The following is a 25,918-nucleotide window of genomic DNA, read 5'->3' as shown; positions in this document are numbered from 1 at the left end:
CTTTCAATTTGCCTTGCTCCTTGAAGTATTTTATGCTTCCTGTTTCTATGACAAACCTGAAAAAATGCCATAATACTGTTCTCTTTTTCCTTAAGTAATCATTACATTGGCAGATCGTAACACCTCATGAATCTGTTGCAATAATGTACATTTTCATAGAAATCCTACAGGATTGTTGCTGCTTCCAATAAAACTTGCAGTGTGCTTCACTTAACTAACTTCTTGATTTTTAAACAGATTGTGTGTGTCCTGGTCAACTTTTAGCAGACTTAGATTTCTTTCTACAATTATATTTGTTTTCTCATGTGTATTTTGCTGTTGTTATTTAGGAATCTGCCATTTAAGAATATCCTGGTTGCCGATCCACTTTGGCAACTATCAGAGACACAATACAATAAATAGCTATATATGAATCAATACTAAATGTAGAAAAAAGTTTTAGTTTATAGAACTTGTTGTTAAGAACCAAATATCCTTCTACAGTACCAAGTATTTGCAATAATTCATATCCAGATTACTTATACACTCATTTGATTTTACAGCAGGCTGTCACACTGAAGTTCAAAGTGACTACCACAAAGAAAAGTTTGTATCTTGTTTAAGTAACTAGTCTGAATTCAACTATCATATTAATTATTACATACTTCAGTGCACAGGATATATACTGAATTTTGTACATCTTCTTTAATATGGGGGGGAAGGTATTTTATGTACTGGGAAACATAGTAGCTAATCATGTATTTCAAAACTCCTGCACAGAACTAAAATGCACAAAGTCAGCACAGTACCACAAAAGGCATAATTTCCAAGAAAGCTTGAAGGAATACAAGAAGAAAACAGAAGTGACAGAATATTTCAACCAGGTTCTACAGGAGAAAAAAGCTTTAAGCTCATAGTTTGATTACCTATATCAGACCCTAATATATTTAACAGTCTAACAAAAGTAACTCATAATGCTCTATCTATGGTATTTTTCATCCTTTAGTGGTACATAACATATTTTAGATATTACTGTCAAAAGCAATACTCAAGAATACTGTAACCTGTATCACAGAAAATGCCTAGACTTAATCTGGTTATGTACTTCGACAGCGAGGTGAAGCTTGCCCGTTTCATTATTTTCCAGTTGTTTAGTTTGCTTCTGTTACAGGGTCATTCACAACGCAACTGAAGATGTGCAGAAGTGGCAAAAACATTCACAGACAAAGCAGTGTAAGAAATTACTTTAAAATGCATATTAGAAAAAAATATCAGTTCCAGGGCTCTTGTAGTCTAGAATACTAAGGAAAAAAAAATTTTAAACAGGTTCAAAGAACCTGGGGATTCAAGGTGGTAACTGGTGCAGGAACTGTCATATCACAGGCATGAGTGGTGCAAGACTACAGTAAGATGCTGGGACTCCTGCAAATTCAAGGAGACTCACTGAACTGTCCTGAATCCAAACCTACGTAGGGGAGAGCACTTTCAAAGGGCGAGAACTTTGGCAGTGCTCTTCCCTTCTTCCCCAGCCACACTGTACAAAGAAAAACTAGGGGGAGAAGGAGTCAGAAACCCCAGACAGTGGGAGCAGCTACAGAAGCTGCCAAAGCAGTTATCCCACAACAGCCTAATTTGGACTGGACTTTGTTCACGCTGTGCTCATCAGATATTTGTTCTGAATCCCTATCCACTGTTCCTCACTTTTACCTCCTTTAAAGCAATATAAACCTCCTGAAATCATATGAGTACTTTTCTCCTCAGGAGGATGAGGTTGCCAGAATTTGCTGCAGCTATGACTGCCCCAAAAATCTCACTTTAATTTGTACTTTATAGGATGTTCAGTTACTCAGTTTTGTCTTAACTCCCTGGCCCCCTTAGAATTAAAAATAATCATAATCTCTTCCCATGAGATCAAAGCAACATGATTTCTACATTTACTGTTTAACGCACTTGTGGATCTGACTGGCCCTCAGCAGCCCATGCAGCCAACTCTTCATTTTCTGCCCTACAGTCATATGGCTCAAGATAAAGTATTTCACATTAAATCCAGTTGGCCCTCACATCCAAATATTAGCAGCTTTACAAAACAAGCAGCATCCAATTGGCTCTCAAAATTTAATATTAGGAGCTTAACATAAATCCTGGTTTTGACTGCAAAAAAAAATTAGAAACCGTAATAAATTCACTGTTCCTGTAAGTTATCTGGCAACTAAGCCATCATATTATTGATAGCCTTCCTGTTCTAACACAATCAGGGCATTGTATACTGTAAAATCAGGTTTTAACTTGGGACTATAGCCATATTACAGACAAGTATTTTCTTCATAACCAACACATTCAGTATTTCTGTTTTTGTCTTTTCCAGTCCCCATACTAACTCTCAAGAGAACATATGTTGTAATGTCCAGAGAATATTCATAAATTCCTCTGTGAACTGCCCGGCCACAGAGCCGTGAACTGCTTTGGTCCTACCCCCTCTCCCAAAGGAATGAGTACAGGGCTATTTTTTCTCCCATCCAAGAGAAACACAAGTTATCTTAAATAACAACAGATTTTATTGATAAATTCAAAAGCAGGAAGAAATACCACAATATAAAGTTAAATAAATACAAGTTGAACTTTGCTTGGGAAATGTTTCTGGGGGCCCGTCCAGGAAAAGGACTGCCCTGGCCCACCATTTCAAGAGCTACTCTAACGCACCGCAAAGATGCTGCGCGACACACCGGTTATACACGTGTGCTGCCATGGGGCCTCTCCCCAGTTTTCAAATGTCTCTTTTTGTCTGTGGTCTGCTTCATACTTTAAACAGCAACACAAGTTACTCTTTCTTGAGCCATTTTTGCTGGCTTAATTTCCTCCCACCATCAAACCATGTGTTAGTGCAAGGTCATAATTTTTATTAATTTCTCATAGAATTTTGTTATTTCATGTTTTAATACAGTCTTTTCTGTGTGGCTAATTGAGTTACCTCTTTCAAACTGTACAATAAATACATGCATGCAAATTCAAATTGTTTCTTTTCAATGACAACTGCCTTTAAGAAATATTTTGAGGAATCTTAAATGCTGTGCAAAATATTTCATAATGCAGTATGGAAAATACCAAATTACCAATTCAGAAACTGCTGGACACTTACAAGCATCAAAATTTACACACAAGATAAACACTGAACAGGCCAGACAGTCTGTTAGAATCTTTTTGAAACTTTTTAGGAATTCACACCACACAACGCAAGAACCAGCGCAATACATACTACGACTGGTAAACAACACTTACAAAATGGTTTGGATGTAAACCTCAATTGTTAAGGAATGCTACTTTAAAAGGAAAGGTCACTCATCTTACCAAATCTAATCAGATAATTAAACTATGTCAGATAAGCTTTTTTTTTCCCCTAAATAAAAATATAAAAAACATCACTATTGGAAGAACTGAAGTAACTTTTAGAAGTTATTTCTTCATCTACCTCCCCTCTCTTTGCTTCTCTTTCTCCTATTGCACAACTTTTCCGCATCTTCCTCCCCACTCCTGAGCTACGAGTCTTATGTGACATTTCCAAGAAGCAGTTTTCAGCCCCTTAAGCCATAGATCTGTGCCAATGAAGTGAAGAGCGCTGTCACTGGTGCTACTTTCTTCACATAAATCTCCAATTTATCTAATCTTTTTTCGGCTTCAATGCATCTGCTCAATGCATCTAGGTCTGGCCAAAACCAGTTATCTTTGAAACACTGATTAGGTCACTGCAAGATAGAGGTAAGGACACAAGGCAAAAAGGTGGGAAAACAGCAATAAAGGAAAAAAGGCAAATAGATTTCACATTTTTTTCTAATTTAGTATTTTAGGCTTGCACACTATTCTGGATATCTTTCTCTTTAATACCTCCAGTTATTAAAGTCAAAGATCTTTTTCCAATAAACCATTTTATAAGTGAGTAAACACACAACATTCATAAGACTATACACATTCATCAGCCAGTATGCAGCAGTTTCATTAAATGTGTCAGTGTTAATAGGATTTAGGGAAGCAAGAGTTATTCAGGGTCTTCTAGTGTAAAAAGATGTTCACTTGCTAAAGTCTCAACTGGAATGATTTATTGTTTATGAGAAAGATAGTGTCTCAAAATGTTTAATTCTAATCTCTGAAAACATCTTGAGATTTGCTCTCAAATACTTTACTTGAGGTTTGTTGGTTTTCTGCTCAAGTAAAATATACACCATAGAAACAATATGTGGTTCCATGGCAGGGGAGGAAAGGCAGGAGATCAGTTTTAGATAGAGACTGATATTTCAATCAGGCTTAATTTTTCTTTAAAAAGTTTCTATTGGCTATTTAAAAAGCCTTCTAATCAAACTCTTAGCAAGAGCTCAGATAATTTATCCATAATGTTTTTATATATACATATGCACATGTGTTTATAATACATAGACAGGCTTAGTATTTTCTTGTTCCTTTCCAGTTGTATCGCTTCATTAGATTTTCTTTTACTCCTATCAAGCAGTACTCAAATACATACCTTCAGAAGACGAACTAAACTGACTCTTTAGTCTCGGTCAAAAAGGTGAAGCAATCAAAAATGAGGTAATAGATGAACTGAAGGTACTTAAATACTCTCATGTTTTCAAAGTTACAACTGACATTTAGAGGTGGCTTTCATTTGTGTTCAAATTTGCTGGGGAAAGGACCCATTCCTCTCACTGCAGGTGTTAAGAATTTCAACTGTTAATGTAAAGTTATTATTTTAGTATGTAGTTTTGAGTCCAATCATGCCAAGTGGTACTTATCTGTTGTAATGCAAGTGAGCTGATTTGAAGAAACTGAAAAGAGATCGCCTTTAAATTCCATGAAATAAGTGGAAACAGGGCTATATCTATGTCAGGTTATCAAAATAATGTTTCATTTATGGAATCAAAATCTTCCAGGGCACATTCGAAATCCACATGATGTCTTGAGTGCTAAAGTTTTCATGAGGATCTGTACATCAGCAAATAAATAGGTAGTGTAAGAATACAAGTATTTGGCTACAGGTGTAGCAGAAACACACAAAGACTGAAGCTACTTTACCTAATAGAAAGAAAAGAATTTGAGTTGGATTTGAAGAATTATCATGTAACAAGTAGTTGGTACCAAAGAAAAGATAACTAAAGTGGTTAAAAAAAAAAAAAGGTTACTAATGTAAACACAACCTTCTAAGATATCCAACATTAAACTGAGAGGAGATCAGATGGAGATCAATTTTCTTAACTCCAGACTAGCAGAATTGGGAGTTACATTTCATCTGCTGTAAATAAAGATTATTGTCCTGAGTATTTGCCCTGCAGTAGCAAGGCTGTAAGCTTCTAGATGCTGAAGTAAACAGCAGCAGCTTGACAATATTGACAATAACCAAACATTCTCACAAGTCTCTCCTAAAAGCAGACTCTGCTTATTGTCAATAAGTACTCCACATACCAGGTCCTGGGTGCTAAAGGAAGTACACAAGTTCTAGTAGAGCAGACTTTTTCCATTGAAATTCATAAGAGAAAGCAGAGAATTGAGGGGAAGAGGAATATCCTCTCTGCCTGCCAAGAAGTATATACTTCACACAGCCCTTGATCAGAGGACTAAAGCCAGCACTAACCCTTAAATAACAGCATTTCAAAAAAATGTGCATCTGAAAGCTCAGCAGTAGATCAGTGATATTGCTGAGGTCAAGTAGCAGCAGCAATCACCATAAACAGCTTGATGGGCCAGCACAGAAACTCTGCTAGAATCAGAAGATCCAAACTATGTCAGCTCTTTGGTGTTTTGTTTTTCCACCACTTTAATTTCATTGAGAAGGTATTAGTTGATTACCAGTAATGATATTCAAAGCAAAATGGAAAATTTGCTCCCCTTTTCTGTTGTCCCCTCTCAACTCACAAAGAGATAACCATATGGCAGCATGAAATACCATTTTTTACTTTCTTCAGAATTTATCGAATGAGCTTTCCAGTCATATGGTAGGAGTTCAGCCAATCTGTTCCTTCTATAATTCACATTCCTATATGAAGAAATTTTTATGAATACATAAGCCTAATGTGCACTATGTTCCTGAAACGCATCATTGTATCCTTTTTTCCCTTCTGTTCTTCACTGTGCTATTTTTTCCACTCTGATAGGTTTTCTCCATCACATTCGCCCACATTCTTTCCAAATTCCTATTGACTTGTTTTTATTTGTGTCTCATCCACAAACTTTCTCTTTCCTCATTCCATTTAGTCCACTTCCTCACATTTTCCCTTCCATGCACATATTCTTTTAAAAATCGGACTTATGAAACCTGCAGTCCAGTCTGGGTTTACGGTAGTATGTATTTCTCCCAAGACCAATCGAATCAGCAATGTTTTGTGTGTTGCATTTCCTCTCATTAACACAGATATTCATTGTTAAACTAGACTCATTTCCATGCATTATATTTTGCCCTGAACTGTGTTCTTCACAGACAATTAAAACATCCTCAGGTTGACCATTACTTCCACGCAGCAGGTATTCGATATGAAGGTTTTCTACATTAAAGGTTTTGAACTACAAAATTTGTCAAATTGCCTTGGTTTCAGCAGTTCATATGGTTCTACTGTAGTAGGAAAGCTTTCTCATACAAAGAGCATCACTGTTTGTACAGTCACGGCCTATGTCTTCCATCTGCATTTTACTTTGCAGCTGTCCCAATGTCCAGTGATCCTGGCAAACCCACACATGCCGTTAACCTTTTGGAGATTACACTAAAGCTGTGATTTTCTTCCTGTTCTTCCAGTCTCTCACCATAGCTTTCCCTTTCTGTCGCTACCAAATTTCAGAGACTTGTTCTTTATCCACCTTCTAAAATTCCAAGCTTGCTGTGACCCCAATCCTCTTTGCCCTTTTCGTGTACATCAGGAATAACAAGAGGCTGCTGAAGAACTGTTAATGTTTTCTCCCTCCATGAGAAGCAGTCTAAAACTAGTGATGTTGCTTTACAGAATGATCTTTCCTCAGGCAAGCTGGGCCACCTGAATTTTCCCCACTTCCGCCAACAAGGTAAGAAAGTACATGCTCAGATGATGAGCTGAAGAAGTTCTAAACACTCAGCAAGAATTCCAGCTGGAATCAGGAGTGAGAATCACATGCCTTAAATCTTAGACATCTATTCAATACTGATAAACCACAGAAAGAAGCTGGCCTATATATCCTTAAGTAATGCTAATGATAGGTTAGACAGGAAATAGATAAGTATGAGCTGAGAACAGTATCTCATCCCCTTTCTGATTTCCAATCTGCCATAAAGCTGCACTGTAAAATCTCAGAGGCAAATGATAATGCAGCTGAGAGAAAGTAAATAATGCCATATACCACAAAAATAGTGAAGTATAAAATTTTACATCATCTACTAGCCCAAGATGAAACAGCTGTGAAATAACAGGCAGTCTCTGCTAGGAAGAAAGTTGTGGAATGCCTTCTGCACTAAAAATTCAAAAAGATGATCCAAATGTGTATTAAAATAGCCAGAAAAATCATAACATTTAAAGTTAGTCTTAGATTCATCTTTTCCAGTGATTTTTTTTAAATATAAAAATCTCAATTTTTTCTTTTCAGAAAAAGACATCTCAGTTGATACTCATAAACCCAAAACAGTCAAAAAAGACTGACATGACTAGGTTGAACAAGATCACTTGAAAAATCTTTCATTGTAAAACCCTGAAGCCATGTCTCACACATACTGTGTATCAGGATGTTCCCCCTAGCTTTCTAATACTGTCTGCCACCTTATGTATTACCAGTGAGACAAAAACAAAAGTTTGTGTATGCCTTAATAGCCTTGTAGCTGACAATCTTGTACAGCAACACTGGAAGGAAAACTGACTTTTCTGCATCAGTGAATATCCTCTGCCATACAGTAGACTACAAGTGTTAAACTTACGATCTAGTCAGAAAGCAAGAATATGGGGAAAAAAGCAGGTGTATTCAAAACTGCTATCTCAACTCCACTGTCCAATCATATCATCCATCACATAACTTCTTTATAAATCTCCATCTTTTTCAAACCAAAGTAAGCACATTTCAATAAAATTTCAATTTTCAAGCATAAGAAAAAGAACAGGAGCTTTATTTGGCTACTTCCCCTGAGAAGAAATCATTTTTTCACCAGATATAGAATTAAAATTGTTATTGTAATCTATCAAGCACTCCTTCAAAACAAAAGCTCACCCACATAAGGGACATGGCTTGTCAACTATGTAGCAGCACAGTATGTTCTAATAGCTTGGAGGTTTTCTCATACGTTCACATTTTACACAGCATTAAATTTAATTACATAACAATGAATTTCTGCCCTTATATAACATATTGGCCTGCAGTCACTGTAACTATCTACTGAGTATAATGAAATTTTGCAAATACTTTTGAAAAGACAGAATATATCGTTTAACAGTATGAGTTCTGCCCCATTAGTATAGAAAAGAAAAAGAGAAAGGAGGGAGAATCTTCAAGGGAAACTGTGCTGATGGCATGTTGATGACAGTACAAACTATTGGGAACAGGAACCTCCCATACTGTTTGGACAAAAACTTCTGTATCATTTTTCAAGTTTTATAACTACAATATCTTAAAACAATAAAAGAACATATGGAATGGCTTCCTGAAGCCTCTACAGTAAGTTACAGATTTAAATTTCCCCACTTTTTTTTTTTGCATAGAAAAGAAAATGGGGAAAAAAAAAAAGGTTTTATATATTCAACATTACTTAAAAGCAAATGTAAGCACAACAAGCTTTTACTCTCTTTGACTAATGTTTGGTAATATTAGAAATATTTTTAGAATACAGATGAATATCTTTCTTTTCAGCCAGATTTGCATACATATACAAATGTATAGTTTGTAGTGGAAAACTGAGAACTTCCAGGTATTAGAAATTTACAAGTGAATGTCTTTCAGATTTTAATCAAAAAAAAATTCCTCTACCTGATGGACATTATCATGTCAAAGTCAGTACATACCAGAATTGCAAAGCCTGTAATCTACAGAGCAAGGTTTCCAGCAAAGCTGGAAAACAACAGAAAAGCTGTTATTGAAACAACACTGATCTCTAATCATTTAGCAACTGTACCACAGAGAGGCTTGACTTCCCTTTGTGCTGCCATCCAACTGAAAAAAAAACACACTGCTTTTGATCTATGAATCTTAAGAGAGGTGCTGCATCCAACTTATTACCTGATGTAATAAAATTAGGCAAAAATATTCTAATCTCTAATTAGGAAAGAGTCCTGAAATCTTCTCAGTAAACAAAAATTAGTTCTACACCATTAACTGCATTTATGCACAACGATAATGCTGTCGTTTCTAATGCTTACCCAATCATTGCGTTTTCTTTAATCTGGCCCTCTGTGCCATTTACCATTGGCTCTTGATTTCTGTTTTCCTTCTCTGAAGCATCACTTGAGAGGCCCAACAAAGCTCGTACCCGTTTTGACTTCACATCCAATATTGTGTCAGTGTAGCCCACTTCTTGTAGGTACCTGTAGGAACAGAAATCATGGTAATCTTCCATGCATATCCCAGCTATTTAATCAAATCCATAAATATAAACTCTCTAAACTCTTCTTCAGTTCCTTAGCTTGGTATGGTGCTGTGCTAATGAAACATGCTAATAAATCATCCTGTACCAGCTGCAGAGGGTTTGTCTCTTGCAGTACCAGTCTCTACAGTCTCTGAGGGAAAAAAAATAAATAAAAAAAATTCAAAGAGCCTAGCAGTCAGAGGTTATACAATACGTTCATTTACTAAAATCGATGGAAAAGTACTTTCAATTAAAACATTTACCAGTTTACAAAAATTACTACAGTTCTATATACAACATAGCCATTTTATTCTTCAACACATAGAAACTAAACATGAAGCAAAAAAAAAAAAAAGTGTCAGATTATTCCTTAGAAAACTATTATTTAAAGCCTGAAAAACTAACAAATTCTGTAGTTACAACAAAAAAGATTGTTATTTATAACACATAAAGTTTGATATAAATTTAGTCTTGCCATTTTCTTATTCTGAGAATATTCATTTGTCCTTTTGCTACCTGACTGGAAGCTGACCAAATCTGACTATCAGCCTAGGAAATGAGAAACATGCATGGGAAGACTGACTTACAGAGTAGAAGATGCAGTACTGCTACTGTCCTACAAAGAGATCTCTTTAAATTAAACTAAGGGATGTAACTGAGCAAAAGAACAAAAGAGCATGACTAAGTTCTTTGAAAGTGAATAATTCATTATGGTCATAGTTCCAAAACCAATCTAGTCTAAGACATCTGCTTCAATGACAAGAACTGTAAATTCGAAAACAAAAGATTCTTCTAGTCTAACCTTCTGGGTAACAGTGTTTTGTGCACCTACAGCAAGCTAAAATAGAGAATTCATCCCTCCTTGACTCCACTTATTTTTATTCTAAATGGTTCTAAAGAGAATTACTTCTGCATTCTGATTTGGTTTTAATTGCAAAAAGAATTGAAAAAAAGTCTCATCATCCACTTATTCTCCCAAGCATATTGTTTTATTGTACTTTGTGAATGGAAAGCAAGCAAGATTGGGTGTTTTTCATGTGACAAGATTTCTCTTTTGAAGTTCTGAAACATTAATTTTTTTTTTTTAAAAAAAAAAAGGAAAAATTGGCAAAAGGTGAATGAACTCCATCATAGTAACTTTTCTTGAAAAAAAATCTAATGGAAAAATCAAATGTCACCATCATCACATTCCATTGACAGATTCTTTCCTTTCATTCTTTGTTCAACTCCTTTTTTAATACTTACTGTCTTAGCAGCTGTCGTCCTTGTTTCCATATTAGCTGACTGTTTGGTTGTGGTTGAATCTCTGTTTCATTCCCTTCATCTGGAAAAGATTAATTAATTATAAATATTTTCTTTTCCTTGTTCAACTTTTAAAGATGCCGCCCATCCAATTAAAAAGAGAAATGTAGCTTGCCTTAGAATTATTAAGAATGTTTTAATAATAAAAAAAAAAATGTCAAAAATCAATCAAAAAATAAAGAACACACACACACACACACACACACACACACACACTATAAATATAATTATAGTACTACTTATATGCAACAGTTTGTCTGGTACCTCCTACTATATGACAACAAGCTCTGTAAGTCACCAGTGTCTTCCTTTCTATCTCACACCCAAAGCAGAAATCCCCAACTTACTCTTTTCTTTAAGTGAATACAATCATATGAACAATTTGGAATTCTGTACTTGAATTAACCTTTCAATATGATTGCTGCTCATAAAACTTAAGTTTGAACACAAGCATCTTTTAACTGTTAACAATATCCACTGCAACTGCTACAGTATCTGTTTACAAGCTTTATTATCCAACCAATCTCCTTAATATTTCACCATATAACATGTTTTTACCATATAACGTGTACATCAACCTTGTTTATCTGTATTTGTATTACTTTTGTAGAATAAAGAAAAAAAAATACAGCAGAGTTTGTTTGTTTGTTTGCTTTTTTAACCTGATAAGCTGCTGAACAAATTTTCACTACATTTTCCACAACCACAAACATGGATCCAAATAAAACTGTTCTGTGAAAATACACACACAAAAAAATCATGTGGCTGTTCTGGGAAAAAAAAAAAAATCTGAAGGCCAGCTACCAACAGCTACAGGATTTATCCCATATACAGTTTCATATTATATGATGGTTTTGCTTTGTTTGTTTGTTTTCCAGGAGAGAGGATTACAAATATAAGCATATGCTTTCCAAGATAAAAGATCTTGGTTTACTATCTACAGAAGACTCCACAAAATTTGAAATCCTTGCGTTCCAAACATTAAAGGAGGAACAGTCTTATTGCATAAACCAGAGAACTAGAAAAACCTGTGTTGTAATCCTATGAATAACCTGATGATATGTGATATAGGACAGTTATTCTGCATTACTGAGAAGTCATTTTTCTTCAAAAAATTTGAATTAAACACCAAAGAAGCTGTCAAAGATTAATCAAAATTCCGACGGAGATTTTATATGAAATTTTGTAAGTGAATCATATGAATTCTATCCACCTCAAATTGACAAATCCATTCAATAGCAACTGTGGGAAATAATCAATTGCACAATGATCTTTGGAACACAACCGAGCACAGCTGGACCTAGTGCACAACTGTCAAAGCTCACACTACATAAGAGCTAAAACAAGACTGAGACAAATCTGATCTAAAATTCCCTTTGAAAGTGAAAACCTTTCTTCCAAAAGCACTGTTAAGGTTGAAAACATCTACAGCTAAGAATTCTCTTCTGCTTAGTCTCCTCAAAACTGGTGACAGCTCATAACAACAGTGGTTTACAGATGAGAATGAATGCACCTGCGATACGAGCATATAATGACAGGTGATCTCATGAGAGAGAGAAAAATGAAATCCTTTAATCAGAAGATTAAACTCCTCCTTCAGAACTGTATCACTAGGCTCCCCAAGAGATCATAGAGAAGACCAACAACCAGGACCCACTTGGAAGTCTTGTTAAGAACATTTCAACATTTTTTCCTGACTGGGTAAGGAGAAATTGGGGGAAAAAGACAAGTATCTGCTGAGGACAACTCCAAAGGAGCATGATAACAAAGTCACCCTCTTAAATCTGCATATTTAATCATTGTAGATTCGATACAGAGCAAAAATGTACATTTCTGATAGCTACACATAGAATGCAATGGAACAGATCAGCATAATGTAGTTTTAACAAACTAATTTCACTAATGTTCACTTTGGAGTAGTTCATTGGCACCAGCTCTGCTGGGTAATCCAGGCCTTGCATTATGCTTTCTCAGCTGAAACCTTGGGCAACAAGCTATAGCTGCATCCTGAGAAAATAAAAAACAAGGAACATGATCTTGGCATGATCAGGACAAAGTTTGTTTGTGATCCAGATACAGATGGGGTCTGCCACTTGAGTAACACTACATTAAATGATTTCTTCAGTTCAGAAGATGACTTTGATATGAATAGGAAAAAAAATTCCTCAAAACTTCAGTATATCTTGGACAGGAAAAGCCTGATGTAAAATTTCATCAGTTGGCTTTTTTTTTTTATTATATTTTGAATCCAATGAGTTAAAGAGTTAACTATGACAATAAACTTGGTCATCCTTTTCACAAACCAAATGACAAGTGTTGAAATCTGCAGACTGTCTAAATTCTTCCTTCATGCATTGGTGGTTCTGGTACTGTTCCTGTAGCAGCAGTTTCAGGGCACCAGAATTTGTGGGGGGATATCACCTGCTCTTTCTCCTCCTCCTCAAGGGCTTGACCCAAACCAATACTCTCATACCCCCCTCCTTTTTTTCCTGAAAGAAGGCACAGAAGGTAGAGGGAAGTAAGAAAGGAAGTAATTCCAGTTCCTAATATCTGCTGTTTCAGGCTTAAAAATCTATTTTTCTAAAGTAGGAGATGAAGTCTCTGGAGAAAGAAGTATGCTTTCCAGAAATTGAGGTCAGAAGTTGCCCTGTCACAGTACATCACTGAAGTCTGTTGCATGCATTTCCAATGGTCACTGTAACTTTATAAATAAATTGCCTAATCTCAGATTTGCACTTCTTTTTAATTCATATTTTATTATGTGTATGTATAATGAATTTTTTTCCGGGAATCCTGTTGAGGTAATTAAACAATCATGTAGTATATACTGCATGTCCACTGCTGTTAACTTTTTCATCTGAAGAATTATTCATAAATAAAAAAGATTCTTATGGCTATAAATGCAGTACCTCCCTGTTCCAAAATACTCATACACATGACCAAGCAAGAGGAAGACCACTCGCTTCAAAAGCGGTAAGGGTTTCTTTTTCTTTTTTTAAAACTAAATTAATTTGATTAAGAGACTTTTAGAGTATTATAGATATATCTGATTTTAGATATTTTTAATATTCATTCTACCATTAACAATCTTAAGAGGTAGCAAACTGCATTGTTAATATCTGCATCTTATAACGGTAAAATATGACCTTTATTAATTATATCTTGCACAAACCATAGTTAAGCTTTTACATCAGCAACAATCTCATTTTCAATAAATTCTTACCAGAATCATAGTTTGGTGGCTTCATGTCTCCCTGATTCAGTTCTGTGCCATATTTTAGTTTGTGATATTTAGCCCTGAAAGAAAATAAAAAAATAAAAACAAGGCAATCTATTAGCACATTTAAAGGATATCTGTAGATCATAAATGTCATCTGTCCTCACTGAAAAAAGCCATTCCTCCTTTCAAGGCTACAACAAGAAAGACAAGACAAAACAAAACAACAAATTTTAAGAAATGAAGTAATTTCAGCAGAACTATACACACACACGTGTGTGTATATATATATATATACATACACACACATAAATACACACGTGTATATATATATATATATACACACACACATATATATACACATGTGTATATACACACACACACACACCTGTAAATTTCTCACAGCTACTACACTGCTGCCTGACCAGGCTTGAAATTTTTTCTTCCAAATTAGTCTATAGAAGTAATATTGTAATAAACCCCAGAGATCATGCTATACGATAACAGTAAAAGTAGCTACAAAAAGAGAAAGGCCTTTTGATTTGAAAAGCTTCATCTTGTGGAGTCAGTGTGTACAGACTTTTAGGCACACACAACAATGCCACAGTAGTATAGCATTACAAATGAACATGTAAGTTACTAAGAAAGATTCATCACAATAAACAGGAAGTCTTTTTAATACAGTAACAGAGAAAAACTGAGACGAAGAGAGCCTTCTGCATTTTCTCTGTTAATTCCTTCTCACGCATACACAATAACTGTTGACTGTATGATTGATTTCAGCCAAATATGAAAATTTAGAAGACTCAAAAATTACTTCTATAGAAATTCATAACTGTGTAGGAAAGTGGTACTCATACTAGTTCCTACCTTGAATAGGAGGCAAGGTAAAATTCAGGGAATACTTTACATTCAGCTTAGCAATAGTGGAACAACCCGCTAGCAAGCACGTATGCATGCAGCCCCAATGCACCCTGTACTGAGCTGGGATGAGGGGGAAGGAGAGAAAGCAAGGCAAGCAACAAAAAACAACAAAATGGGGGGGAAAAAAATCTACACCATGAGGAGAAGAGACTTCATTAGCTCCCTATTCATAAGGGAATTCTGCTTTAGATTTGTTGTTGTTGTTTAAGTTACTTGGTGTGACACTTCATAATTGTATGAGGCAAGAAGTTCCATTAAATCAGAGCAACCATATCAACAGTGACTGCAGATAATGATATCAAGTTACTTGAGTATTTTGATTGCTTCTGGGATACCTTCATCACATTATTGTTTTGTTTTGTCTTTTCCTATTTCATCAAGAAAGCTCATTACTTCTAATGAAATGGTGCTGAGGGAAGTGATGTTTGGTAGTTTTTCTGCTTCAGTATTGACAGTGCCAGTTTCCTATTATTCCAGCTGCATTTCTATTATAATAAACATTCCATTTAATCCTGGATGAGAAGAGCAAGTGCAGACTGAACAAAAGCCTCTTCGGTGCAGCCACAGAGACAGACGAAAGAACTGACTTCCTCCTCAAGAGTTAGAGCACTGAGCTCCAGCTCAGCTGAGCAGCAACCAGGGAGGAAAGGCGAAAGGATGCAGTTGAAAAGTATCTACTAGTGGCAAGTGAAGGAGAAGGAAAAAAAAAAAAAAGCTTCTGGTTGGTATAGAAAAGAATAACCAAGAATAGAACAAAAATAAAGCTGGACACTCAATTTAATTGAAAGATGAATATTAAATATTTATCTGTTTACATCTCACAAGCAGAGAGTTGTTACTCTGTAGGCACTTACTTTTTACAACTCCATTTCATTATTCTTAAATTATGCTGATGGTCCTTTCTAAAGTTCTTAGGGGGTGTCCTCTTAAATCAATAGTAGTATTTCGTGTCTATCTTTGTATTAGTATCTTCTCTCTCAGTTACAGGCATTATAAAATCAGTTCAGCAAAGTGAGATTATTCATTCCATCTGCATGCTAATCTAATAATAGTACAGTTTTTCTGAATCGGTTCCTCCCCCTAATGGAACATTTTTTAAAGCTTTTGTTATTCTTCCTTACTTCAAAAGGATAACCTAGATTATGTAGTCTTGCACGTCACAAGTCCTTAAATTTATTTCATGACTAAGGTCATCTAAGGTTTCATCCTTTACAAGATGTAACTTTGTATGTCACAGGCACAGACCAGTAGAAACAGAGACCCAACTAAAGTATAATGTCTTTGGAAAGGCAGACAATTGAATAACTGGCAACCTCAAAAAGCAATCCTTATTTTTAACACCGTAGTGAAGCTCAAAAAAATAAAAAGCCAAAGACGTTCGCCTGCAAAATGTGACAGAAAATACAATGCCAAACTCAAACCTGGTAATTCATTAGTATGAATTCAAGCATCTGAGCAAGCCACTGGCTAGATGCGTAACAGGATCATGAGTACCATGTCAGAGTACTTGACCTGGTGAACTCATCTCCAGCTGTGGTCAGCTTCTGAAGTTTAGAAGAAAATGAAAAAACTAATACACTTAGCTAACAGTGTATGAGGAAAACAAATTTTTGCACTCCTGTAGGAAGCAACTACGAGATTTAATTTTAGGAACTTTCTTACGGCAGAGTTGGAAATGTCACACACATGTAAGACAATCCTCTTTCTAAATATACTAAGGAAAAAGATGAACAGAAGGATTTAGACTCTAAGTCCAGAAAGGATACTTGATAATTCAGTTTCACATATTGCAATCAAATGCTAGAAAATTTCTCATACAAGAAATGCATATATACATGTTTAATATATCTTACTTCCTTCGCTCTTTTCATTTTTCAAAATAATAGAATTATATTTTGTTCATTTATTTGTACTTATCTATTTCTACACCAAACAAATTTCCTCTCCACCTATCATGCTTAATTTCTTAACTTTCTCAGAAATCTTGTAATTCAAGTATGAACAGCCTGAATTTGACTCTCTACAGTTCATATTGAATTCAAGTTCACACATCTCAGCTGTAAGGTAATTTCATATCATAACAAAGCACAACTACACTATTTTTTCCTGTAAACCAGCATTCAGAAAAATCAAAGTTTCTCCAATCTTTTTATCATATGGTCAAAAACAAAGATGATGACTGGGCGGAGGGGGAGCAGGTGACATGGAAGTTTGGGTGGAAAGGGGGAGATGAGGAGGGAGAAAAAAAAAATCACAATAATGTGCTTCATTGTTTGAAACATGTTCAACATTGATGACAGAACTTCAATTTCTGAAAAAGAAATCTGAACTACCAGCTGTATGCAGAGAATGAAAAATTACTCAAGAGTAACTAGCCTGAGGACATACAGCTTTACAGGAGTCATTTACCATCTGAAAAATGGTTTTGAGAGTTATTTGGAAGAAGTCTATTTTTGGACTGTCGAACAATGTTTCCAGGTAGATGTAGTTACTAAGGTAAGGATGAACATTAGAATTGTTCTGGCTGCTGCACTTCATTACATAATTCATCTTCTTCCCCCTCCCCCCCATTTTCTTTAAATCATGCATCTTCTATGCAAACAGTGTATGAAGACATTCAATATGGCTGCTGCAACACTTGAAAAGCTGCTGAAAAACTGCTAAGGGCTTTCATCATGCTAAATTTCCTACAATTGAGAGCAATGAAACTCTTCTGAATACTTCACATAGAAACAAATTTGATTCCAATCAAAAAGGCCACTATTTCTTGGAAATATCCGTCACCAGACCTGAAGCATCTGATCCAGCTGTGCTGAGGGAGCTTGCCAAAACATCCGTAGAAGATCTAGGAGTCGCCGCCAAACCAAGAGACGTAAACAAGAGAGACTGCCAGGAACAGCACTGTGAGATATTCTGCACAGGGGAGAAGGCGCCAGCCTTACTCTGATCAGACACATCAGTGCAGAAAACAACATAAAACTAAATCGACTGTTTCTAGAGGCATGGCTCAAAAGTCAAGTTCTTAGGTTAAAATATGTTAAGACAGGAAATGGGCTAGACTAGATTACTAAATTAGACATGTACTTGAGAGAAAGAGTACTATATTTCAGCTAGCTCCTGAAAATCCTGAGGAAACAATACAACTTACTGGTGATGAAGTAACTATCGATAAAGTAATAAAAAGTAACCCTGAAGTATGAACAACAGACTTAGACTGCGATCTACTGGATGTTAACAAAACTACATCAAAACTGCTGCAGAATAAATGATAGCATTTAATAATTAACTACCTTCAAGTACTCTTCTATTTAGTGTATTAAGAATCTTCAGCAGAAATAAATGGGTTTCCAGACACAAATAATGAAAAGGTGATCTTACGACGACTGATGTAATGACTGAACGTTACAGTCAACTGGATTTGTCAGAAGAAAAACAAGATAATTCCTAAGTAACCCTCGTTTTCTACCTCTCCCACTATAAAACTACATTAAGTGCCACGAAATAGAGAACAATGACTGCTGCAAAGTTTATTATTTATAAGGACTGAAAAAAAGAAGTACTAAACACCCACCACACAGAACAACAGCTCAGAAAAGCATTTATTTGAGAAAAACTAGTGTCACTAATTTCTTGCTCTCAGTTTCCTGAGGGTGCTGCCAACACACGCTCCTGTGGGTCGCAGTTGTATATTCTGTCCCATTACTAATCATCGATTTCTTTCATCTAGCTAAGAAAGATTTGGTGGCTTGCGAGGGCAGGGCAGAAACGAAAGAATGCAGGAATGCTTTCTTGCCCTCTCCCACATGCACCACCCTTTGCAAATCATCCAGAAATGTTTTTCTCCTATGTTGTAGGATCTCATTTTTCAACTCCGAGATGCCCAGTGGGAGCACTCAGCATCCAAACTGACTACTGGCTGACCAGGCCAATGGCTGATCTAGGAAAATGTTGGGAGAGAGGGCAGTGCTTCCAAGCTCCGTATCTCACCGTGCCTTTAAGTAGCAAGCCAGAACACTTGTTGGGAGATGTTCCCAGCAGAAATACAAGACTGTTTCTCCAGTAACTGGCAAACAGAACTCTAGTTTAAAGCCACAAACTGTTATAAATAGCTGTCTTCAGCACACACCATTCACAAGCATTGGATTTACTTTAAAAAAGAATCACACACCCATACAGGAACTGTCAAACTGGATCAGACCAGCTGACTGCATAGTTTTGCAACCTGAATAATTGAGGCTAACACTATATATTGCATAAAAAAAGTGCAAGAAAAAGATATATATGTAAAAACTACCAGTAAGAAATCACAGGGAGTTCTTCCTTAATCCTGACAGTGACTTTTAGCATGCTGAAGCATTAGGATTTCAATGCTTAATTTATTGTGGATCTTACTGAATGCAATCGATGGACATGTTTATTAATGATAGAGAAGGGTTTTTCTGTTTTGTTTTGAATCTTACAAATCTCTTGACTTCTCTAATAGTGTAAGGAGATGTATTTAGGTACTCTGATAATTTTGCATAAACTACTTCCTAATTTAACAAGATTATAACTTTGAAATATTAGAGATTTCTTTAAGAAACCAGGAAGAGCTCCCTTATTTTTCAAATACAAGCAGAGAAATTTTACTGTATTTATACTCCTTAGAGCAAATCTTCCATTGCACAAAAACGTGCTCCACTGTCCCTCTGTCTCAATTTAGAGTGACTCTAGTCTTTATAATCATGCCACAAATGTAAACCTTTCCATGGCTAGAAACTGCCATCTCCATTATGCATACATTCGGCATTTCTCTAAGCTCTTTGATATAAAATGAGTGTCATAACAATGCCTAGGCAAGAAGAGTATTTACCTTCGGTGTTCATCTGACAACCTCCTGAAGGGAAAGCATGTACACTGGAGCCCTGAGGCTACCAGCATCCAGAAAAACAGGTGCAGTCCCATGCTAGTGGGCTGAAATGGTAGCTACTGGAAAGGGCCAACTTGGATGGGGTAAGGCATGTCTCAAGTGCCAAAGTAACCCATAAGAGATGGCAAAACCTAAATACAATGTGATTTGTGATGTGATACAGAACTGTTAGAGTCCTTTTTTAATTCTCTAGCAGTAATATCGTTATTTTTCATTACTGTATACTTCCCATGTTATTTCTAGTAATACAAAATATTTAAAAGATTTTAATTACTGTTTTATCTAAAGGAAGCAGGAATTATCTGATGGGAAAAATGGTACATAAGTAACGGTCACTTTGCAACAGTTCTACAAACACATTCTTTAGCCAAGCATTTTTAAAAGACAGTTTAGAAGAAATCCAGCCCTAAAATAGATCAGGTGAACAGAAATACTTTTGGAAACATCATCTATGGGAGGAAAAAAAAAAGAAGCTTTTTGGCTTAAAGATGAGAATAAGAGAGTATGAGTAAGACTGAAACAGTAAATAAGTAGACTGGAAACTTCTGCTGAAATTCCTTCAGACAAAAAAACCAGACATTCAAATAACTGATAAAACACAATTCATTCCTCACACAGGTAGCCTCCAGAAGATACTCTTGTTCACTCCATCTTATAGAAAAGGGTAAAATCTTAGCAAAATTAAAAACTAGTAATTATTATACTCAAGACAGTTCCAGCTACTAGAAATTTCAGTTATTAGATATTATTAAACAAAGTTTCCACTTTGAACAGAGACAGAATACATAGTAAATTGCAGTGTGTATGCATGCAACTATACAGTCAGGTGGAACCACCTAACTGAAAGAAAGTATTCATCACTGCTAAACATTTTTTTTTATATACATTTTTGGGAATCATATTATGTTAGCTATTGTTTCACCAGAATACAGAACATTCAGACAACTAGCTTCATTTAGTATAACAATCTCCATTTAAATAGTTGTCAATTTGAGATCTAAATGTATACAAAAGAAATTTTTCTCGGTTTTGTTAAATATAAAAGTATCCACCTTCAGAATTTCTGCATGGTGTACTCACTACTAAAGCAGTGTACCTTTCTTGTTTAAGCGCATATTCCAGCATTTTGATTCTCCGCACTAGATCCTTCTTCAGATTTTCTTGTCCCTTCCTTTCGCCCTGAAGGAAGGCAATCTGTGCCTGCAAAAGACAGTATTCGACTTAGAAAAACTTGGAATGTGACAAATTGTTTCCTCAAAACCATTCAACACAGTTCTTAAGCTTTATTTTTTTTCCTGAGTTATTTTTGTATTGATTTACAAAGTCCAGAAGCAACTGACTTACTGTGTTTCATAAACATTAAACACTTAAACTGCATGCTCATTGCAGATCCAAAAATAATACAAAGATAAAGAAATGCAGCAATCTGAGTTGCACAGGATTTATTTATTCTCTAAACATTCAGTTAAGGATAAGGAATAGATATAAGGGCGCGCGCGCGCACACACACACACACACACAAAAAAAAAAAAAAAAAGGCAGACCAAAGCATTTACCAACGATCTGCAAGGAGAAAATGGTAAAGTAGTTCTGCTTACTAACTGAAGTAGTATATCATTAGCACACTGTTCTATAGATAAATTAGATATATGATACTAGTGAAAGGATTGAAGTACAGCAAGCTGAGCTAAAAATAAAAAATACATATTTGTAACAGAGTGCCAAGCATTCATTGTAATACCTGGAATTGGTTAAAGAAATAGTGAGAGGAAAAAGGAAAAACAAGAAACGGTATTTTGGTCACAGGAAAGAGGAGAGAAATGGAATACAGGTAAATAAAAGCCCAGCAGAAGACAGGTATCTAAACTTTCTTGACTTTCAGCAGAAAATAAGTATTTAGTTGCCTTTGAAAAATCTCCTTTAAATAGGAAATGATGATACATGCAAGATACTCATTCATAAAGGCACAACTACCTGCCTTTGTACTTGATGCTTAAATCAAGTCTGTTAGAAAAACGTGGGTCCTTGTGCTTTCACAATTCATGAAATCCACATTTAGACAAAAATACCTAGGGGCTGTCACCACATCTCAGCCTCACCAGTACTGCAAGCTGCCTGCCATTTTCAGTATCAACAGCTTTCTGTCATCTTTGTAGATAAGTCTCTAAAAGTATGTACCCTATTTCTTGAGAAGCATTAATGGGATAAAAGACTGCTGGTCTAGAACACCAGCTGTTGAATGTGAAGACCAGTAAACTTTTCATTCATACAAAGTCACATTTGGAGATTCCAGCTCTAGCAGCAAGCTTGGTATTCTCTGTAGATACTACAATCTGCACCAACCTCTTGGGGAAAGCTTGTGAGAAACAAACAGCAGTATCTTTTCCTCACCTGCTATATTCTTGAGAATACTCACCAGATGTTTTTTAAAGTCAACAGAGACAGATAAATAACTCTAAACAACAACTCATTTGGTTTTAGATTTCTACCCAGACAAGAAGCATAGCATCCATAAATGCCATTTCCTTTCCAGCAACTATAAATGGAAAGTGCACAAAACTAACTCAGCTGAATTTTGGATAGCAGGCCAGATGAATCTCACTCCAACAGGTCATTTGCAGGTGACCACGTATAGCAGCTGCTCTAAAGCATGATACCAACTAAAGTAATTTCACTGCTCAAGTAAATATTGCTAGTAATGAGCCTGACAGAGACCTGAAAAATCCTGAACTACCAGTTACCAACTACAGTAGCCAGTTTAGGACAAGCAAAAAACACTGGCTGCCCTCCAAAGAAGTCAGTCTTCACCTTCATTTGTGGAAATGTATTTGGCTTCCAAAACAACCTCAGCTGAATCAAAGGAATCAAAGGAATTTGTCTTTCAAAGGGCCTTTGTCACTCTGGCATCGAGCTGCTCCTCACTTAACGCTCAAAGTGGGATGAACAAAAAACTGCAACTGAATTCTAACGCTCATTTTATACTCGAGCACAGGGAAACACAGTGCTGGTTTTGGAGCTATTACCTCCTACAGTGAAAAACATAACTGTGCAAGGAGCGTTTCAACTTAACAAGGTCGCTATTCCTCTCAGTAACAAGAGAGATACTCAAAGCTGATACTATTGATTTTGTAACAGCTGTACAGACACCCAGATTACAACACATACACTAATACACCAGGTAATTTTCTACTCTTGTCCCCAAACAGGCTCAGTATAAAGAAACAAATGCCCTCCTAACCAAGACAGTGAGATAACATCAAAGCATGCTGGAGAAAAAAAAAAAAGGCAGAAAGTTACGTAAATCCTGGAATGCAAAAGATCATCCAATGACATTAGGACACAAGCTGAAATGATCTGTGATGAGACCTGCTGTCTACAAGCAATTTCTAGCTAAGATGGAACGGTCTGAACACGTTGGAACGAAGCACTTCTCTTTGGCAGGTTGGCAGTGACAGCCAGGGCCTGGCTCGTGCATTAGTCTCGCGAAAGGTCAAAAACTAACAACTAGCAAAGTCCTGGCATTTTCATGAGAACAACTCTTTTCCCACTGCTAGCAGCCTAGACAAAGGAAAAAAAGTGCAATTTATTAATAGTCTTTAAAACTTACTTTTATAAGAGAGAGACAGAAATGTCCTTGATTAAATAAGGCTAATTCACACCTCCTTGATGCTAAAATGAGCAGTCATTCACTGCACGCTTCTGATAAAGGGAGGGCCTGGTTCTCTGCCTGGTTTGACTAATCACATGAGAAAAGTTAACTATTACCAGAAAGTTCTTACACATGTAAAATAATGAAAACTATGTTCCTAACTTAACTCTGGAGAAAAAGCATCTCTACTTCAAGATTAAACATGAAGGAACAGGATTGCCTTTTATCCCCTTAGGGCCAATAAAATGCTATATATATATATGTATATATTTGTAATTATTACATAATATAATATATAATTATATATATTATACAAAAAGGAAGACAACTGGAAGAGCACAAGTGTCCACCTAGAGCCTGCTTACAATTCCACTGCAAATCAGTAAATTGTATTAATAAATACACAAACAGCTTCCACTATGACAGCTTTACCGCAAGTCAAACCTTAAGTGTTTGACCAAAGGAGGAACATTTCAGTTTTGAATAATCTGTAGCACTGCTTAACACTTGTGCTTCGGCCATTCCTAGCAAGGTTTGCCAAAAATTTCAAGAATTCACAAATATGCCCAAGACATAGATTTTGTGACAACTGATTGTCTAGCTAAGAAGGTTAAAATGCATCAGACTTGTGAGCTACTCATCACAAACCTAAGCAGCCTATGGGGATCTTGCAAAAAACACACACAGTTCCTTGCCTTATGGGTGGGGTACAGAGTCTCTATGAAGCACTCAGGCCCTGCTGGCTCAGCAGTGAAGAATCAAGGCAGCTTTAACCTTCAGTTGATTCCAATTTAAACGCTAGAAGCTACTGCATTACAGCTAAAGTGTGAAATTAAAATCAAGAGAGTTGAGAGAAAAAGAATATTAGGTATATTTCAGCTACAATTGTACAGCCTGACTTTTTCACTCTACCTCACTAAAAAAACTTGTATCATCAACTGCAACAGAATTTGGAAGTTTCACATGGATTAGACCTCAGTTAACAGTACTGTAAGGATCTTAACTATTCCACATGTTCACTGTGAATTTTTAAAAATTACTATTAGTTTTTAAGTTAAAAAAAAAATCTAATGTACAGCAACATTACAGTTTTAAAAGATTCCCAAAAAGGGCTGGAAGGTCACATTACCTTGAAGTGATGGCACATTTCAAGAAGAGTGAGGCAATACTTTAGGTAGAACTGGGTTAGAAACAATGTTTTTAAAAAGTTTTTGTCTTAGAATCACAGAATCAGTAAGGTTGGAAGGGACCTCTGGAGATCATCTAGTCCAACCTCCCTGCTCAGCAGGGTCACCTACAGCATGTTAGACAGGGTTGCATCCAAGCGGGCCTTGAAGATCTCCAGAGAAGGAGACTCCACAACCTCTCTGGGCAACCTGTTCCAGTGCTCCATGGAGCCCATTATTTCTTAAAATAGGTTTTTAATAGTCATAAAAATATAATCAAAATTGTAATTGAATCTTTATAAATTAAATCTAGACTTAACCACTCTTAAATCTACTCTTTGGGAATCACCACCCACAATGACATAGATATTAAGTAGTATGTCATAGATGCACATCTTTGTATGGTGACATTTTGACATCATAGAAAGGTAAAAAAATATATATATATATATTTACCTTAACAGATTTTTTTAATGCTATGGTTGTCAAAAATTATTCATGGTTAGTATTAACTTCTATCGATTCATGACTTTGAAAGCTGTTTCAAATTAAAAGGTAATGTTTCAATTAAGACTGAAGAACTATGAAAAGCGTTTCCATTCTTCTCTAAAATATTTCTCTAAACTTAAAACAAGCCGCACTTTTCAAATTTATGGGCACTTTAAGGTCACCAAAGTCATTTTAAAAAAAATAAGCACTATTATTAAGACACAATTCTATATACACTGCTCCTGTAACTCAATAATAAGGTCTTAAGTTGGATGAAAGAGAGGGAGGGAAACAGAGAAGTTAAAAACAGAGAGAAGTATTGCAGAAAGTATGTAAATAGCTAAAATAACTAAATGATGATACAGATGAATCAGCCTAGAACAGTGGTTCCAACCGGTCTACCAAGATTTACCAGTATGCTTGTTAGGCTTGTTAGGTGTGCTCAATATTTTGTATTGAAAGCGCTACACATTAAGCTTGTTTTCAAATAGGTGCTGGTATGCCCTAGAGAGTAGGACAGAAGAGGAGGAGGGTGGAAAGAGAAAAAACAAAACAAACAAAAATAAACCCCACACAGCTCAAGTATGCCTAAAAGCCAGGTAGGGGAGCGGAAAATATCAATTGCTTAGTACAACTGGCAATTAATTTTTCAGGCACCACACTTGAGAAACATTAAAACACACACCCACAAATGACCTTTGGATTTTCAGTTCCTATGAGAAGAGAGGCTAGA

At 35.9% G+C, this 25,918-nt stretch overlaps 1 protein-coding gene across 5 annotated transcripts in view; it reads right to left on the bottom strand.

The window, feature by feature from the left end:
• The window catches only part of STRN (striatin), a 69,653-nt gene that overhangs the window by 35,433 nt on the left and 8,302 nt on the right, over positions 1-25,918 (bottom strand). For all 5 annotated transcript variants that reach the window (XM_062572081.1, XM_062572082.1, XM_062572085.1 and 2 more), the window contains exons 2-5: positions 20,978-21,081; positions 14,055-14,128; positions 10,775-10,853; positions 9,324-9,488 (exon numbers count right to left, since the gene is read on the bottom strand). In XM_062572081.1, coding sequence (XP_062428065.1) covers positions 9,324-9,488; positions 10,775-10,853; positions 14,055-14,128; positions 20,978-21,081 — 422 coding nt within the window. The remainder of the gene's footprint in view (positions 1-9,323; positions 9,489-10,774; positions 10,854-14,054; positions 14,129-20,977; positions 21,082-25,918) is intronic.

This window comes from Rhea pennata, chromosome 3 (genome assembly GCF_028389875.1).
Source record: "Rhea pennata isolate bPtePen1 chromosome 3, bPtePen1.pri, whole genome shotgun sequence".
NCBI lineage: Eukaryota > Metazoa > Chordata > Aves > Rheiformes > Rheidae > Rhea > Rhea pennata.
Note: the sequence above shows the minus strand (reverse complement) of the source record. Positions and strands in the feature narration are given on the sequence as shown.